An 18072-nucleotide genomic window follows, 5' to 3' on the forward strand; every position below is an offset into this window, starting at 1 on the left:
AAGTTAGACACAAACACACACACACACACCCAGGGGGAAAACTGTGATTGATCAATAGGAAACTTGAAAAAAAGGACAGTTAAATCTATTGGGATATATCTGCTGATGGTGGAGGCAGGGACTATGTAGAAATCTTAAGGTAAAGTATTTGAAGGTGGACATAGAGGAGATTGGGGAAATGAAACCCTGCCAAATATGTAAAACCTTCAGGACACAGGACGCTTCCTTTTCTTCTTCAACCACAGTTGGTCACTTGGGCTCCTGGAAATATTCCCTAGATTATTATGGCTATAATTAGCATGATCCTCCCTCCCCATTACTCATTCCCCACATCCCCAGGCAAAAGTGACAAAACAGAGACTTTCAACACATTTATTTGGTAAGTGGAGACAAGAGTGATTTATTGTTACTCCCCACTTCTACCTGTTGGGGTGTTCATAAGCTCAGACAGAAGAGCAGTTTAGAGCCCATGACCCATCCCCTGGAAAATTAGACAACCCATTGTATTGGTTGGGGAAATAAGAGTGGGAATAAAAAGCAGGAAGTTGAGAAGTAAAGCCCAGACCATGAAAGGCAACAGCAAGTGAGGCTGGGGACTGCTACAAGAAACCCCCAAGGAGAGTGAAGAAGATTTCCTAAACAGTGGTTAGGGCTGGTAGCACTGTGTGAACAAGGAGCCAGGCATGTGAGAGTAGCAAGACCTGGAGGGTGTGGGATATTCATAAAGACGTTAGAATGTGCAAAATTATAAGCGGGCTGTGTTGCAGGGCATACATGGGAAGCAAGGGATTGCTTCTGCAAAAGCCCAAAGAGATTGGAGACTATCCCTAAGTAAGGGCTACCTACTGCTTCTGGACAAATGCGAATGAGTTTGGGACCCACTTGGGGCCCTAGCACAAGTGGTCCTGTGTGTGCCTTGCCTGTGGGTACACGAGTAACTCCCCTATGCATACGAAGTGACTAGGACATGAATGCATGTGTCTATATGCCCCGTAAATAGACACTTAACCTTCCGTGCAAGTAAAAGTACTGTGCTTGTGGACACGTTTACCCATGTGTGCATGCGCAGTGTCCATGAACATATGCAAGTCACCCAGTGTCTGTGGTGTGTATGTGAGCTGATTCTCCCACCTGTCCCGTCAAGTTCCTCATCCCCACCCTCCTTGACTCCTTTCACTCCTCTCAGCGCCCTGGCTCCCCTGGCCCGCCTAAACTCTGGAAGCCCCCTAGCAAGCGGATTTGCTCAGTCTGCATGGAGTGGCGCCTCACCAACTTGCGCTTGGTCCTAGGAGAGCCTGGCGCCCCGACTTGGGGAGGAGCGGGCAACGAAGGCGCCCGACATCCTGGCTGAGGACGAATGTCGGGGATGGGAAGGTGGGGGCTGACGTTAAGAGGGGGCAGGAAACCAGGCCGCGTTTGCGCGATGTGGTCCAGGAGCAACGTCCCGGAGCCCCTACGCTCCAGCAGTCCCGGACTACGCCTCCGTCCACTCAGCGGAGACACAGCCCCAGGGAGACTCTCCTGAGACTGGCGCGGGGAGGGAGCCGAACCGGCTGGAGGGAGGGTCAGCGGGGAGGCGCTGTACCGACGGCGCTCCGAGGACAGGCGGCTGCACTCCGGGGAGTCAGGGCAAATATTCCCGGGGCTGTCTAGCTCCACTGGCTCAATACGGCTCAGTTTCTGCCTCAGCCCGGAAGGAGGACAAGCGTCCTGAGCTTCCGGCGCTGTGTTTCGGCGAGAGAGAGGACCCCCACCCGTCACTTTCTCCGCCCACGGGGGCGGGTCCTCTGGGCCTTCAGTGCTGTGACGTCTGGAAAGACGGGGTCGACCGGTCAGGGTCAGGCCGTTGAATTCCACAGCCAGACGCTCGATCCCCGGCCTCCCTTCCGCGGGCGGTACCGGTTGAGGAGGGGCCACTAGGCCCCAGGGCTCAGAGTTGAGCCTTTTGAGTGGTTTTGGAGGGTGACGGGGTGGTTTGGGGAGCGGCTCAGGAGGGGAGGGATCATCAGGGGGCTTAGGAAGAGGGAATTCAAATACGTCCCGCTTCTCTTCTTCTTCCTGGGCGCGAGGGGATAACAACCCTCGTCCTCCTATTCCTGCAGTCTGCAGTTGGATTTCCGAAGGCGACGTGCAGACCCCTGGGCTAGAAGAAGTGGGAGCGGGATCCTCCACCCCTGGGGACGGTGGGGAATTGAGATACTGCCGGGTCTTCTTGGTTCCCGAGGGCGAGGTATCAGTGGTGATGATGATGACCTCCGTGCCCTTGGCCTTACAGGCGTCCAGCAGCGTGGCAAGGGTCTCGCGGTCCCCGCGGTCCAGGGCGTGTACAAGCGCCGAGGCGCCCGCGTGATCTCGGACTGAGGGGTCTGCACCGTGGGCAAGGAGCAGCGAGGCCACGGCGGCGCCCCCACCCCCGGCGCAGGCGTGCATGAGAGCGGTGCGCCCTAGGCGGTCTGCGATGTTGGGGTCCGCGCCTTGCTCCAGAAGGTAGCGTACCATGCGAGCCTTGTTCTGAGGGTCGTCATAGCGGGCTCGACAGGCTGCCATTAGCGCAGTCTCCCCCTGGGCATCACCCTCATTCACGTAGGCGCCCCCCTCGAGAAGCAAACGGGCCAAGCGTAGCTTACCCTGACCCACGGCCCGGAGAAGAGCGTGGCCCTCGGTGTGCAGCATAGTTGCGGCGGGGGCGAGAGCACCGGTGGAGCTGAGACTGGGACTTGCCGAGGATGGCTAGGGGTGTGGGGATGGTGGCTGGCAGAGGCCTGAGGACTCAGTGACGAAGTCAATCCCTGCCAGAAAGAGATCTTATTGACGGATTCAGGCAGGGAAACTGAGGCACCGGTAGAAAGATCTGGCGTGGGATGGCCATCTCCACCGCACTGCACACAGCCCTTCTTCTAACTCGTGCCTCTGAGCCGCCCCTTCCTCCTAGCGCATGCATGCCTGAGGTGGGAAGGATGCACCCGCATTGAAGGACGAGCGCGCGTGCAAATGCCTACGTGCATGCGCGTGGATATTCGCACCCCATCCCCACCCCCAAGGTTTATCAGACCTTTCCAGCATCACCCTTTTCTTATCCGCTCTTGGAATCCCCCTTTCTGTGTAGGGCTGAACGCCACCCACCCACACACATGCACTCATACATTCACACACATATTCCTAATCCTAACATCTTTTAGGTTGCCACAGCCCCATAAATTGAATGGGGGGAGGGAAGCAGCTTGTGTTTGGGACCTAAAACGGGTTGTGGGGTGGAATTGGGGGTTTCTTTTGCCCCTGCTATGTTCCCTATCACTCCTTGCTCTTTCCCCTCCCAGGCTGTGTGCCCAAATAGATACCTGAATGTCCGCAGGATCTCCGCCCGGCCAAGACTGAGGCCAGGGCCGCGGGGCAGCCGGGGTGGCGGAGCCGGGTTCCCCGGGGTCCCCATGGCGGCGGACGGGGGGGCACCCGGATTCCCTTGGTGTCAATATCTGCGCCCGGGCACCGGGTCCTGGTCCCTCCTCCCGGTGCGCCCCGGGCACGGCGCCGGCTCGGGAGGAGGGAAGCTGGGGGGGGGGGGGCGGAGCTCTGCCTTGCTATTTATAGCCTAGTCTCAGCGGGTGGGGGCGTCGGGCACCAAACCGTTCCCCCACCCGTGCAGAAAGAAACGCTCAAAACCTAGAGGCTCCAATCCTGATTTACCACGCTTAGCCGACCTCCCCTCAGCCTCCGAAACCTAAGACTTCCTTAGGAGACTCCTCCACCACCGCGACTGGGACCATCCCAGTTTTCGTTGAGCTTCAGCAGATTCCCATTCTCTGCTCTTGGTGTGTTTATGCAAGCCTTGTGCGCCAGACCTGACCTACCGCACAGGGCACGTGGCACACTGTGCAGAGGGGTGGAGAATGGCGATTGGGATCCACAGCTGGAGTCCATAATGTGTAGACAGAGGCAAGAGATCTGGCTGCTTTCTCCGAGTCTAAATGTCAGGGAGAGCTGGAGTCCGACACAGCAGTACTTCCTCACTCCACCTCCCCCAAAATGGAACACATAGCATAGATAAACTTGGAACTCAGCTCCCCTGTACAGACCTCTTAGATAAGTATGAAGAGAGTGGATATCTGGGGTCATTTTTAGATACAGCAAGGGGCATTTCCAGATGCCTCCTCGCCATATTCTTGGGATAGGGGTAGGGATATAGAAAAGGGGCCATGCGAAGAGCGACCCTTGTAACACACCCTTTTTCATTGCTTCTCTTTACTCTCAGTCTTGCTTAGACTCACTATTTTTCCATCTTGCTTGCCAAATGGCTCGTCTTCTCTCTCTGTTTCTGTTGAAATTGGTCGCTCTACTGTCTCTGCCTCGTTTTGCCACGGGCCCTGTCTCCATGGTTACCATAGCTTCCATCTGCATATTTTAGGAATAAGTTTGTGTCCAGCTGGAAGGCATCAGGGGAAGTGGGGGACAAGGAAAAAAATCCTAAGGATTTGGAAAGCTCACGTCAGATAATGCAGAGGCTGCCGGCCACCAGACACAAAATGCTAGAAATAGTGTTCTTGGAGAAGGAGGGAGAGAGATATTTGCAGGGACGCTACTCATTTTTTACTAGCTACCATTAATTGGACACCAAATATGTGCCGAGTACTTTACATACATTATCTCCAGTCCTCACAATAAGGTAGGAATTAGCTTTTTGTTATAGATGAAGAAACTGAAACAAGTTTAGCAAGTTCTCCAAAGCCTCAGAGTTCTGTTTATGTCCTATCCCAAAGACTGGGCACTTGCTACAACTTACAGCCTTCCAAGTTCACAGGCTTCACTCTCAGAACCATTGTCTCTGACATCTGGGATATTCTTCATGATTAACTCCTAGATTCTATCTCCACTCTGAACTCTTTATTGTGTTATTGTTTTTTGGTGAAAGTAGGACTCTCCTTCCCATGGTGTCCCACCACCACCACAACCACCAAGGGCTAGGAGCTGGAAGACAGTGGAAAATGCCCCAAACACTGGGCTATTGCTCTGCCTCCCCAACTCTTGTTATCTGAGTTTCCTTCCGCAAAACCTCTTCGTATTTCTCACAGAGATGGCAGCAAGCCAACAGGAGGAGAAAAAATTAGAGTATTCATTGGTGGTGCTGGAGGGAAGCAGTGTAGGATTTGAGGCAAGCTTTGATAATGAAGGCGAGGCTAACCTATGAAGTGAGTCACAGAAAGGCTGATCCCTAACCAGCAGGTCATAGGGGTTCATTTCTCTGCGGGAGTTCCCTCAAAAGAGCCCCTCGGTGAGATCTGAGCGTCATGTTCCCTCTGATAACTCTGGATAGTCTGAGATGAGGTAGGAAATAATCGACCCTGGTTGATTCTGCCGGCCCATCTCTCTCCGTCACTGGCTCTGCAACTCGGCTCGGGAGGACTCCTTCGCTCTTTCTCCTCTGCAGCCTCAAGTGGGCGGGCCTCCCTCCTTGGCTCCTAGATTGGCCAGGAGAATTCACCAATGGGAAGCTCTGGGAGGCGGACCTAGAACGCCACCAGCTAGAGGAGGAAGAGCAAATTTCAAGTTGGCTCCGCGTGGGGGAGGAGCAGCAGGTAAGGCTCCGACCTGGAGGCTCTGACCTTGTTCGGTCCCACACTTCCTGAACTAGTTAATCAGGCTAAGTTGTTAGATAGATAGACAGGCTTCCCGACAGCCTTTTGGATCCAGCCCTTCCTGGTTCCCTACCCTTTCTCCTCTGGGCTTCCATTGCTCTATCGATTGTATGCCAGAGACCCATAGTTTTCTTTCTTGCACAGGAGAAAGGTATTAAAGTAGAAAGTAGGCAAGACTCTCTCTTGTACCTCTAAATTTTGCTATGGCATCAGCTCCCCCCGAATCTGTTAATATTATTCCCCTATGAGACTGGCAAACTCCTGTTATCTATCAAGACTAAGGTGAAATATTTCTTACCAATGGCTTTCCTGGAATACCTTTTTTGCAGGATTTATTCTGCCCCAGCCTGACGATAGCATTTTATGCATACCTGTATTAGAGCACTTAGTGCGCGCTCTCTCTTTAATGTTTCTATTCTTAGAATATAAGATTTTGTAGGGCAGGTCTAATGCTTAATACATAGTACACAATAAAGGTTAATTGAATGGAATTGATTGGGGAGGGAGAATTTAAACTAATAGACTTAGGGAACAATTAATAATAGACAAAATAAAATGCAATAGTTATAATTAAGAGTTATTAAATTAGTGGTTCGTAATATAATTGTTCCCACAGCTCAGAGAAAGGAGAAAGCTAGGAGGAACTGGCATGATGAGGGGAGGCTTTATGAATCACAAAGTCTCAAGTTTGGAAGAGCCCTCAGAAACCATGTTTTCATTCATTCAATATTTATTGAGCATTTATTATATGCTAGACACAATACTAGACAATGGGGATCATAGTGAATCTTCTCCAGAAGAAGACATGCATCCTTCCTCTGTTAAACCATATTTAGTAAATTGTTATCCAGCTTCTATTTAAACATCTTTAATAAGAGAATTCCTTATCTCACTTTGCAGGTTATTCTATTTTGGGCTATTTGTTCTTCAATCAATATCCAACAAATACACTAAACAAATATATAGCACAATGAAATTTATCCCACATTTCCATTGTAAAAGAGAGCTTCCTAGTGGTAGCATTCTTAAGAATAAAGAAAACCACCCCTTTTGTTTTTTATTATACAAGTAATATAGATTCTAGAAAAATTGGAAACACATAAAATTATAAATAAAAATGCCTAGTATTTCATGACCATTATGTAGTGATAACCATAATCATTATTTTATTAAATCTATCCTTTCTATTTCTTTTCTCCATGTATAGATATATATACGTGTGTGTGTGTGTGTGTGTGTGTGTGTGTGTATGGTTGACTCTTGAACAACTCAGGTTTGAACTGTGTGGGCCCACCTGTATGTGGGGTTTTTTTCAATAAATTTATTGGAAAATTATTTGGAGATTTGTGACAATTTGAAAATAATTTTTTTCCCGGTTTTATTGTAAGAATACAGTGTATAACATACAAAATATGTGTTAATTGACTGTTTATGTTATTGCTATGGCTTCCAGTCAATGTGGGCTATTAGTAGTTAAGTTTTTGGGGAGTCAAAGGTTATTCCTGGATTTTCCACTCCATTGTAGGGGAGGTGTGAGTGTCCCTATACCCTGCATTGTTCAGGGCTTGACTGTGTGTGTGCCTGTATGTGTGTGTGCATATGTATATATACACAATATGTATGCATATACAAATTGGTCTATACAACAAATACAATTTTATATCATATGTACCCCCACTTGACATTATACTGTGAACATTTTCAGCCTTCAAATACTATTTGAAGTCATTTTTATGTCTATATAATAGTCTAAAATAGATATTTGATTTTTTTAAACCATTTTTTTTTGTTGAAACATTAGTTTATTTCACAATTTTTGATACCTTAGATTGTTCCTTGATGAAAATTCTTGCACTTATATTGTGACTATGTATCAGATGATTTCTTTAGGATAGATTTTTAAAGTAGGATTACTGGATTAAGGACATGAACATTTAAAAGGCTGTTTGACTGCAAAACTGAAGGAACAAAATAGTAGCAGACTCACAAACTCCAAGGGACTAGTGGTTACGAAAGAGGAGAGGTAGGGGAGGGCAGGTGGGGAGAGAGGGAGAAGGGGATTGTGGGGTATCATGATTGGTGCACACGGTGTGTGTGGGGTCATGGAGAAGATAGTATAGCTCAGAGAAGATAAGTAGGGACTCTGTGGCATCTTACTACACTGATGGACAGTGACTACAATGGGGAATTGGGGGGGGACTTGATAATAAGGGTGAATGTAATAACCACATAGTTTTTCTTGTGAAACCTTCATAAGAGTTTATATCAATGATACCTTAATTTTTAAAAAAAGGCTGTTTCAGAGAAGACAAGTAGTGATTCTATAGCATCTTACTATGCTGATGGACAGTGACTGTAATGGGGTATGTGGTGGGGACTTGATAACAGGGGGAGTCTAGTAACTGTAATGTTTCTCATGTAATTAATTGTACATACCAAAATATAAATAAATAAATAAATAAATAAATAAAGGCTGTTGGATTCAAGTGGTCAAATTGCACCCCCAAAAGATTGTGTTTAATAGTCGTTCCAGTGAGTATGAGAGTGACCATCTCAAACAAAATTATGAGAATCTGATTACTTTTTTAAAACTTTGTCAACTTGATAGATAAAAAGTGAAAACCATTCTTAATATTCTTTCTGGGCATTCTTTTTCAATTGCCTTTCATGTCCTTTGCACTATTATTTGTGTGGGATTATTTTTTTTTTCATTTGGATTTTCATGAGTTCTAATACAATAAGAGCGATGTCTCCTTGTTTTCATTATTAAAATGTAGCAAACTAGAGTGCTCCAGGAAGGCCTCAGTCCCTGGATCTTTTTTTCTCTCCATTCACATTCATTCCTTTAGGGACCTCACCCAGTCTCATGGCTTGGAATATATGTATACTGATAACACCACCAGAAGGTAAGCTCCATTTAAACTCCATGGATGCAGCAGTTTTTTGTCCATTTTGCTCAGTGCTGTATCCTTAGCACTTGGAACAGTGCCTGGCACATGGTAAGCACTCAGTAAATAGTTGTTGAATGAATTAAGATGCTTTTATTATTATTCCCATTTCACAGATGAGTAAACAGGCTTAGAAATACTAAATAAACTGCTGGAGTTTGTGTAGCTAGGAAATAACAGAACTGGGGTTCAAATTCATGTTCTCAACCATTACATGTACTGCCTTTCTTAAATTTGATAAAACATTTTTTGTATGTTTTGTTGAAACCTTCTTCTTAGTAACTTTTACCACAATACACAGTTATGCATGATTGAGAATAAGTACAGTGTATATGAGATGTTGTTTTGGGAGAAGCAGAGTACAGGAGTGGACATGGGAAGGTTGGTGTTAAGGAGGAACAGTCTGGGTCCAGATTATGGGAGACCTTAAATATCTTCAAGAATTTAGACTCCATCACAATCTTAAGTAGAAGAGGCTCATTGTAGATTTCTGAACTGAGTCGGGTAGTGAGGAATGGTTTACCATTCCTAACCACCAGTTTATTACCTTAATTAAATAAAATTTTGTCTTCTTTTTACTTTGGGGGTCATTGGTTAGTATATGGAAATGGAGTTAAATTTGTCCAACCTCAAAGCACACAGTCTTTCCTTGACTCCTCAAAACAGCTCCCTTCTCCACTGCTAGAACTGTCTCTCTCAAGTGGAAAGATACCTAAGCCAGCTGGTTAGAGTGTCCTTTCCCTTTGTAAGGGCCTAAAGACATGGTGACAAATTCTTACTTCTTCTCAAGTGTCCATGAGACATCCTCTCTCCTTTAATATGTCCTTTCAGTTGCATCACAGTTTAGTCTATTAACTAAGAGCCATTTTCCTCACATTTTTTTGTTGGACTTAAAACTTTACAAATTCCTCAGACAGACATTTTTCTACCCTCCCTTCCTACTACATATTCTTAATTGCATCTACTATTCAGTTACTATATTTAAAATTTTTAATTGATATTTTTCTCTTATTATAAAAGCAGTACCTCAACAATACAGAAAAAATACACAAAACCAAAACAAAACAAAAAAACCAATCGCATCACCTCACACTAACCAACATTAATTTTTGGTGTATATCCTTCAAGAACATGTTTTTATTTATGTGTGTGTATGTTTGAGCAGATTACCTTATACATATTCTTAAATGTTTTTCTTACCAACTAATTTATTGTGGAATGCATGTTGTTGAGCCATATACTTCTTGTTGAGAGTACTTGTTGGATATTGATTGAAGAACAAATATCCAAAAATGGAATTATCTGTAAAGTGAGGTAAGGAGTTCTCTTACTAAAGATGTTTAAATAGAAGCTGGATAGCAATTTGCTAAATATGGTTTAACAAAGGAAGAATGTATGTCTTCTTCTAGAGAAGAAGATTCACTATGATCCCCATTGTCTAGCATTGTGTCTAGCATATAATAGATGCTCAATAAATATTTGTTGAATGAATGAATGAAAACATGGTTTCTAAGGGCTCTTCCAAACTTGAGACTTTGTGATTCATAAAGCCTCCCCTCAGCATGCCAGTTCCTCCTAGCTTTCTCCCTTCTCTGAGTTGTGTTAACAATTATATTTTGAGCTACTAATTTAAGAGATCTTAATCATATATTGTGTTGTCTCTTATTGCTCCCTAGCTAACAGATTGTTAGTGTGTACGCTTAATATAATGATAAAAATGTCACTTTACTTCTGTGATCCTTCTTCCCCAAACCTATAACCCCAATCTAATCAGGTGAAAACATCAAATCCCAACAGAGGAGCATTCTGTAATGTATTTGACTGGTACTCTTTAAATTGTCAAGGTCATAAAAAATAAGGAAGATCTGAGAAAATTAAATTTGAATTGCTTCTCAAGTTTGTTTTTTATTAGTTTTTAAAAACAGTTTTAGATTTACAGAAAAACTGAGCAGATTGTACCGGAAGTTTCCATATGTCTGGGCACACAGTTTTCCCTGTTGTCAACATCATATCTTAGTATGGTATATTTGTTGCAAATAATGAATCAATATTGATACATTATAATTATTTAAGGTCCATATTTGATTCACATTTCCTCAGTTTTACTTCATGTTCTTTTTCTGTTTCAGGATCCCATCCGGGATACTGGATGTCACGGCTCTGTTATGTGTATGTGCATGTGTGTATATGTATGTATATGCAGAAATGAAATCAAAAGGATACATTTAAAATATTAATGATCATCACTACATTGCAGTTATGAAAAAATAGGTATTTCTTTATACCTTTCTTACACCTTCTGTGTTTCCAACTTTTCCAGAATACATGCATATTACTGCTATAATCAGAAAACAAACGGAAAGGTTTTCTTTATTTTTAAGAATGCTGCCACTAGGGCAGCTCTCCCTTTTACAATGAAAATATGGACCTTCCTTGTTTTTGATGACCTTGACAGTTTCAAAGAGTATTGGCCAGGTATATTATAGGAATCTCCTCTGTTGGAATTTGTCTGATGTTTTTCTACTGTTTAGACTGGGGTTGTAGGTTTATGGGAAGAGGATCACAGAGATAAAGGCCCAGTTTAGTTTTATCACATGATATTAAGGGTACATACTAAGAAAATAATTTAAAAAATTTTTTCCTGATGCTGATTTTTTTTAATTGAAGTATCATTGTTGTTGATACACAATCGTATATTGGTTTCAAGTATACAACACAGTGGTTCAACAGTTACCCATATTATTAAATCCTCACCCCTACTAGTGCAGTTACTATCTGTCAAGATGGAACAATGATACAGAATGACTTTATTCTTCATGCTGTACTACTGTCCCTGTGATCAACTTATATTATGATTGAGAACTTTTGTGCCCCTTTATGCCCCTCACCCTCCCCACCCATAATTTAATATTGTTGATGTTGATCTTGGTCATCTGAGTGAAGCAGTGTTTGTCCAGTATCTCCACTTTAAAATTACTTCCCTCCTTTCCAAAATTGTATTGGACAAAATTCTCTAAGAGTGCCTGTTCTTTAGGGTCGAATACATAATTTATTTGGGATTCAGTATGAGAGATTTGTCTTTTTTCCCCATGTATTAATTTATTCAGTAATTTATTTATATCAGTATGAATTCATGGATATTTATTTTCTACTTGGGAGTTATAATCCAATACTACTTTTTTATTGCCAAAATTGTTCCAGTTTCAGTCATTGGGAGCTCCTTTAGTTGACTTTTATGCCCCTATGACATACCCCCTCAATGTGTGTGTGTGTTTGTTTTGAGTACTTCCTTGCTTTCTGGCACTACAAGGTTCTTTAGGCTCATCTTGTATATTTCCAGCCCCAGTCCTAGAATCAGCCATTTCTCCAAGAAGCCCTGATTCCTTTAATTGGAAAATGTTATTAGAAACCAAGATGTACTCCTTGCTACTGGGGTGTCAGTTCTTTCAACTTTCATTTTCATTTGGTGACTTCATCTCCCATCCTGTCTGCCTCTGACTGGCCCCTCCAGACTGACGACAAGAGGTCATTAGCAGGAGGAACTTCTGATTCATCAGAGTTGATGAATTGGCTGTCTTGGGGAAGAATGGACACCCTCTCTTTAGGAAAATGCTGCCAGAAGTTGAATGACTAACAACTTAGTGGAGTCCTGCATTTAGTGGGTTTGGACTAGTTTCTATGGGTCCTTCCACTTTTAAAATTCTCTGCTTCCAAGTGGTGTTTAAAAAGATCAATTTGACTGTAATGATTCTCTCCACCCTACCCTGCCACTGGCAGTGAGACTGCTGACTTATCTCTGTGCCTCCACAATGCTTGGCACACTACCTTTTTTATGGTAGATGTTTAATAAATATTTTGCTGAAATGTATTGCACTGGATTGAATTGGGGCCTGGATGTGTTTGGAAAGCCAGTGAGAAAAAGAATTCAAAGGTCATATGTAGATATACTGATGGTGATAAACATCAAAATTAACTTAGGGATGTAGGGAAGTTTTATCCACAGATCTAATCACTTTCCCCTTTGTGCTACAGTTTCAATTAATTGCAGTTATCTGTTCTGCTGGGACCATATCTCATCCATATTTATAATTCCAGAAATACCCTGCCTGACACTATGACTTCTCAGTCAAAATTTGTTGAATTACGCTGACTTTTCAGGTCCCAAGTAGAAGAGATTGAGTGTCTTGTACTTACCTGCCCTCCCATCCATTCTACTGTACCTTTGCTCTTTGTTTTTATCTTTATCAGGTTTTTCCCTTGGATCTCTGAATACCCAGGCCCCCTCCACCATGGCCAGCTGGGGTGGGGGCCGGGGTCGTGGCCGGGGCCAGTTGACCTTCAACATGGAGGCTGTGGGCATTGGGAAGGGGGATACTCTTCCTCCACCCACCCTGCAGCCTTCTCCACTCTTCCCTGTAAGTGTCTGCCCTCCCTTCCCAAGACTCCTGTGTGCCTCTGTCTGACTGTATATGATCCTGGATTTCTCCTAGGCCATCATAAAACCATCTTCGTCTTGCCCCTCTGCCTCTATACTCCCAACTCAAATGGGATGTTTTCCAGGCAAGGAAGTGTGTGCCCTTACCTCTCGTACTCCCAGCTCCCTGACTTTTAAAGTTATTGGTGATCCACCAATTTTCTTTTGGCTCTTGGCTCCAATGGGAGCCACTGAATTGAACTGGGGGAAGGCCCTCCCATATTTGTACTCCAGCATTTTCTCCCTGAACTAACCACTGCCCATGCCTCCTTAGCCCTTGGAGTTCCACCCAGTGCCTCTGCCCTCAGGAGAGGAAGGGGAATATGTCCTGGCACTGAAGCAGGAGCTACGAGGGGCCATGAGACAGCTCCCCTACTTCATTCGGCCAGCTATCCCCAAGAGAGGTCAGTTGGGATGTTAGCATCATATTCTGAGTGCCTTTCATGAGTAGCACTCTGTACTCAGCACCACTGGGGGCTAGAGAGGCCAGGAGAGGCACAGGAAGCTCACTGTCTAGCTGGGGAAATCATAATAATTACCCATGCATTTGAAATACATTATAGTATCCATGGTTTTTGTTTTTTGGGGGTTATTTTTGACATTCACAACAGTCTTGGGACAGTAGGAGGTCAAGTACTAAGATGCCCATTTCACAGGTATAAGTGGGGAGACCTATTAAAATTTTTGACAATTTGGATATTATAGACACCAACCTCAGAGGGCAGGCTTATGCTGGGTCTCTGAAAAGCCCTGCTAAATGAACTATTACCCCTGTGGTTAGTGGATTGTGAGATCAGGAAGGATGGAGAAGGGGGTACACTTGGGAAGCTTGGGATAGTGGATATTTACCCACTGATATGAAAGGATGGAATTTCAGTATATTGACATACAGTGCTTTCGTGGAAGCCTTAGAAGCTGAAGCTCAGAGAAATTAAGACTTGCCTAAGTGAGCACCATTAGCAAGGGGTAAAGGGAAGAAAGAGACCCTGTTTTTTTGCTCTCTACTGTACTTTCCACTGTACATCTCAATATAGCCATGCCTTTGGGTTAAGGGAGGTAACAAAAACATTGTAGTTTTGGGTGGCAAAGGTACAGGTTAGAAGAGTGTGGAAGGTCCTCAATTAAGCTGACACCCTGCACTCCATGAGTTTGGGGTGAGGGAATAGACAATTTCTGAGTATTGAGAGGGCTGGACCCTCAGGAACAACCCTGTTCTAGAGCTCTGAAAAGATATAACTTTGACCCTTGACCTCTAACCCCTCAGATGTAGAGCGTTACTCAGACAAATATCAAATGTCAGGGCCGATTGACAGTGCCATCGACTGGAACCCTGGTAAGTGATGGACCCTTTCATTGACTGCCCTTCTTTCAAATATTTGAGAAATCTCAAGCCACAAGCCACCACCTAATCCACCCTCCTCTGTCCCTTCTCCTATTCTGGAGCCTTAGATGTGCTCTCAAACACTCTTAGACTCTACCTGAAAACCTGTTAAATAGCCCCACTGCTCAGGAGACATCTGGGCCACAGTTTTTTTCCAAGTAACTTTTACCCAACTCCTTTCTTCATGACCCTTACCACAACCCTTACCTTTCCTTTGAAATCGGTCATCAGTTATAGGAGGCTCCAAGCAGGGTCTTACTGACTTTTATGTTCCCACTATTCCCAGATTGGCGACGTTTACCCCGGGAGCTAAAGATCCGAGTGCGGAAGCTACAAAAGGAGCGTGAGTATCTGGAAGAAGGAGAGAGAAGAGAGATGTCCTTCATCAGCTGGAGGGTCAAGGCTGCTGGTGGAGGCCCCCCCATCCCCTCCGAATTCCTATCCATTCCATCCAGTATTGTTGCTGGATGTCACGGTGGCCACATGAGGGCGGCACAGTGACATGGTCTCTGCAGGAGGGTGGGTAGAAAGTTAACAACGAAGTTTGCTCTCTGATGGTGCACCTTATCTCGTATCCAGGGACCACCATTTTGCTCCCCAAAAGGCCTCCTAAGACCACAGAAGATAAGGAAGAAACAATACAGAAACTAGAGGTAAGGAGGATATATGCACAGAGACCACCGCAGTCCCAGATCCATTCCCTCCCCTTTGGCCTATGTGTGCCTCCATTTTTCCCTTCTGTGAGCTATTCATCTTCACATAAGACCCTGGAAAAGAAGGAGGAAGAAGTGAGTTCAGAGGAAGATGAGGAGAAAGAAGAAGAAGAAGAGAAGGGAGAGGAAGAAGAGGAAGAGTATGATGAAGAAGAACATGAAGAGGTGAGGAGGACCTCCTTCCACCCTCAGCCCTCCTCTCTTCCTCTCATGAGCTCTGGGCATCTTGACTCTGTGCACCAGGAGTATGCGCTTCAGAGGGTTGGAGGGCCAAAGGAGATAGTGTCTCCAAAGGATAGTGCCCCCCACTTTGTCCTGGGCCCCTCTCAAGAATGAATTACAGCTGGAAGGGGCTTCTAAACCTTGGATTGGGAGGGAAGGGGCCTGATACATAGGGACGAAGGAGAATGCTGAAAGCATGCCTAACTTTGTTTTTTTCTTTTCTCTATTTCAGGAAACTGACTACATCATGTCATATTTTGACAATGGAGAGGACTTTGGGGGTGACAGTGATGACAATATGGATGAGGCTATATATTGAGGAATGACCCTAAACAATACCCAGACCTTCAGGTCTTTCTTGATTTAGGATACAGAGTAACTGTCCCTATTCTTTGGTTTTGTGGACAAGCAAATCATTTGCTCAGAGGCCAGCTAACCTGTTTGGTCCTCGGAGACAGTAATGGAAGATGATAAGCTTTTCTACCCTTCCCTTTTCTCTACCCTGTATCAACTCCGATATGTTGGGAAAAGGGCAAAGAACTGCTATCTTAATTGTATAAAAGGGAGGAAGGGTCAGAAGAAGAACTGGAGTTGTTCGAGCTGGAACAGCTGTACACATGTCCCTGCCCATTTATTATAGTTCTTTGTGGAGATAACTGGGGTAGGAGCAGTTAGGAAGGGTGAGGCCAGTTTTATATTTTTAAATAAAATGTTTTTATCTGTCTCTGTATCCAAGGTGAGGCCTGGTGGGAGAGAAATGGAGGAATGAAGGGGATGCCTAACTAAACCATTCTTCTCTCCTTGACTGCCAGTCTAGCGTGACCCCTGGGGGTTACAGCCTTCCTGTCTTTTGCCCTTTCCCTCCCAACCCCACAGTGGGACACATGGTCTCATTCTAGACCTGCCATGGAACATTCAGCAAATCATCTGCAGAGCAGCCCACTCCCAGAAGACCAGCTGGCTCTGAGCCTCTGGTCCTCAAGCCACAGGGACACGATTGTCCCTGATCATATGTGTTCACAGGGACACAGGCCCTCTCTTTCCCACACTTGACCTTGATCTTGTCCTTGTTTACAAGGAATGATTACAGCTATTTCTGTGGGAGAGTCAAGAAAGCCAGGTGCAGAGGGTATAGAGAGGAGGTGCTGATTATTATTCTGTGCACTCACCCTCTTCCAAGCCCTGGAGACCCCACTTGTAAAGTATGTCTGTGCAGAGGAAGCCTCCTAAACATCCTCTTCACTACCAGATGCTGTGTGGCTGAGTTGCTGAGTTGCAGTTTCTTTTCTGGTTCTTCCTTTGTGGAATTTAGCCTTTCTCACTTCCTTCTTGGGGGGAGGGAGATGGGGTTTTGCATTACAGGAAGTAAGAAGGGTGGAGAGGAGGGGAGTGACTTAGGGATACTCACAGCTCTGAGGGATGCTTCCTCACCCACACAGCTCTCCCTTTAGTGAGTCACTTCCCTGGGCTCTGATTGGCTTCTGAGGAAGCTCTGGATGAACTGACTGGTTGCAGCCACTTGACATGCAACAGTCACGGGCTAGCTGTGTGTCCAAAATAGGGACTGAATAAGAAGGCCGATGCAGATAGCTAGGATACTGTCTTAACAACCCTACTAAACATTTGAAAACCATAAAAATGGGATACAGAAGAACCTTTGAGAAATTCCACAATCCTATTTGGGCAGGCAGACTGAATTCCTTACAACATCAACTGATAGATAAAGACCAGCAATCTAATGTTAGCCATTTCTTACCCTACTGTAAAGAATGAATAGGGGCTGTTACTCCATTGAGGGAAAGCACCTTGAAAGCCTGGTTTGGGTGTGTGTGGTAGTGGGTGTTAGGTAGAAGCAGCCGAAAGAACAGAGAAGGAAGCTGGAATAGAAACAGAACGTTCCAGTTCCAGAGTTGTTGAGCAATTTGTGATGATTGGTGTTTCCTTTTGTAGCTCTGAGGTATGGTGTGGGTGGAGTGGGGGAGGGGCCGGGGGACCTATCGCTGGGGTTTCCCATAGTCACACTTTAGCTTGTGATTGTGGCTAGGGAGAAACCAGCAAGAAACAAATGTAAAAGACACTGAAAATCTTTTACCATCCTTCCCTACACATACCCACCAGTCCTAATGTGGTCAACTATATCTGTGTCTATGTTGGGGGCATAGCCAACTGCATAAATCTCAACTAATGCTAGCCTGAGAACTTTTAAAAGAGTGCAGAATAAGGAGATTCTAAGCAAGAGACAGTAGACAAGGATTAGGACACATCCCTGCCTCCACTTCTATATGCACACATCTTTTTCCATGAAATGGTAGAAAGGACAAAGGAAGGTGGGAGAGACCATTTGGGATCGGTTGTACTGCCTCAAAGTCCAAGTATCAGAAAGATAAGACCATTCTTGGACTCTTTCCTGTCTGGCTCTCCGCCTCCCTTGGCAGGTGACCTTGCTGAACAAAGCCAGAGACATGGGATCCAGCAGCTTCCTCAGATTCCAGAACAGCTCCAAGCATGAGCTAGACTGTTCTCATTGACCTCTCCCCCACTTTCCATAGGTCATATTAGGCAGGCTGAGGCTGAAGCCTAATATGTCCAGTGAACAGGGCTACTATTTCTCTGGAGGACCTCCTGAGCAGTTAGAGGTTAGGGCCTTGCTTGCAAGCATTTAAAGAGGACCCATGTAGTGTTTGTTCAGCCCTGTGCTGTCTGC

The 18072-nt window shown here is 45.0% G+C and overlaps 2 protein-coding genes across 6 annotated transcripts; one reads left to right on the forward strand and one right to left on the reverse strand.

Moving 5' to 3' along the window:
• Positions 1–1182: 1182 nt before the first annotated feature.
• On the reverse strand, positions 1183–2430 carry ANKRD34A (ankyrin repeat domain 34A). Its single transcript, XM_017665730.2, has one exon. The coding sequence runs from the start codon at positions 2428–2430 to the stop codon at positions 1183–1185; it is 1248 nt and encodes a 415-aa protein (XP_017521219.2).
• POLR3GL (RNA polymerase III subunit GL) lies at positions 1784–16103 on the forward strand. 5 transcript variants are annotated; one of them, XM_037021747.2, is made up of 11 exons: positions 1784–1895; positions 2276–2487; positions 5423–5570; positions 10708–10747; positions 12827–12993; positions 13327–13456; positions 14317–14385; positions 14720–14776; positions 15013–15086; positions 15198–15311; positions 15601–16103. In XM_037021747.2, the coding sequence occupies exons 2-11, from the start codon at positions 2429–2431 to the stop codon at positions 15685–15687; spliced, it is 945 nt and encodes a 314-aa protein (XP_036877642.1). In that variant the 5' UTR covers positions 1784–1895; positions 2276–2428; the 3' UTR covers positions 15688–16103. The 5 variants fall into 5 exon arrangements, with proteins under 5 accessions (XP_036877642.1, XP_036877640.1, XP_036877650.1 ...); XM_037021745.2 differs by lacking the exon at positions 1784–1895 and adding an exon at positions 2045–2183; XM_037021755.2 differs by lacking the exons at positions 1784–1895; positions 5423–5570; positions 10708–10747 and adding an exon at positions 2045–2183.
• Positions 16104–18072: the final 1969 nt, after the last annotated feature.

Source organism: Manis javanica, chromosome 4, assembly GCF_040802235.1.
Source record: "Manis javanica isolate MJ-LG chromosome 4, MJ_LKY, whole genome shotgun sequence".
NCBI classification, from domain to species: Eukaryota; Metazoa; Chordata; class Mammalia; order Pholidota; family Manidae; genus Manis; species Manis javanica.

What these genes read in the sequence shown, in the direction of transcription:
- POLR3GL (XM_037021747.2), top strand. Translation starts at nt 2,429, where the DNA reads ATGAGAGCGGTGCGCCCTAGGCGGTCTGCGATGTTGGGGTCCGCGCCT. An exon ending in GCGTGGGGGAGGAGCAGCAG is followed by an intron (nt 5,571 to 10,707) that starts GTAAGGCTCCGA and finishes TTTCTGTTTCAG; the next exon opens with GATCCCATCCGGGATACTGG. An exon ending in TGCCATCGACTGGAACCCTG is followed by an intron (nt 14,386 to 14,719) that starts GTAAGTGATGGA and finishes CACTATTCCCAG; the next exon opens with ATTGGCGACGTTTACCCCGG.
- ANKRD34A (XM_017665730.2), bottom strand. Translation starts at nt 2,430, where the DNA reads ATGCACGCCTGCGCCGGGGGTGGGGGCGCCGCCGTGGCCTCGCTGCTC.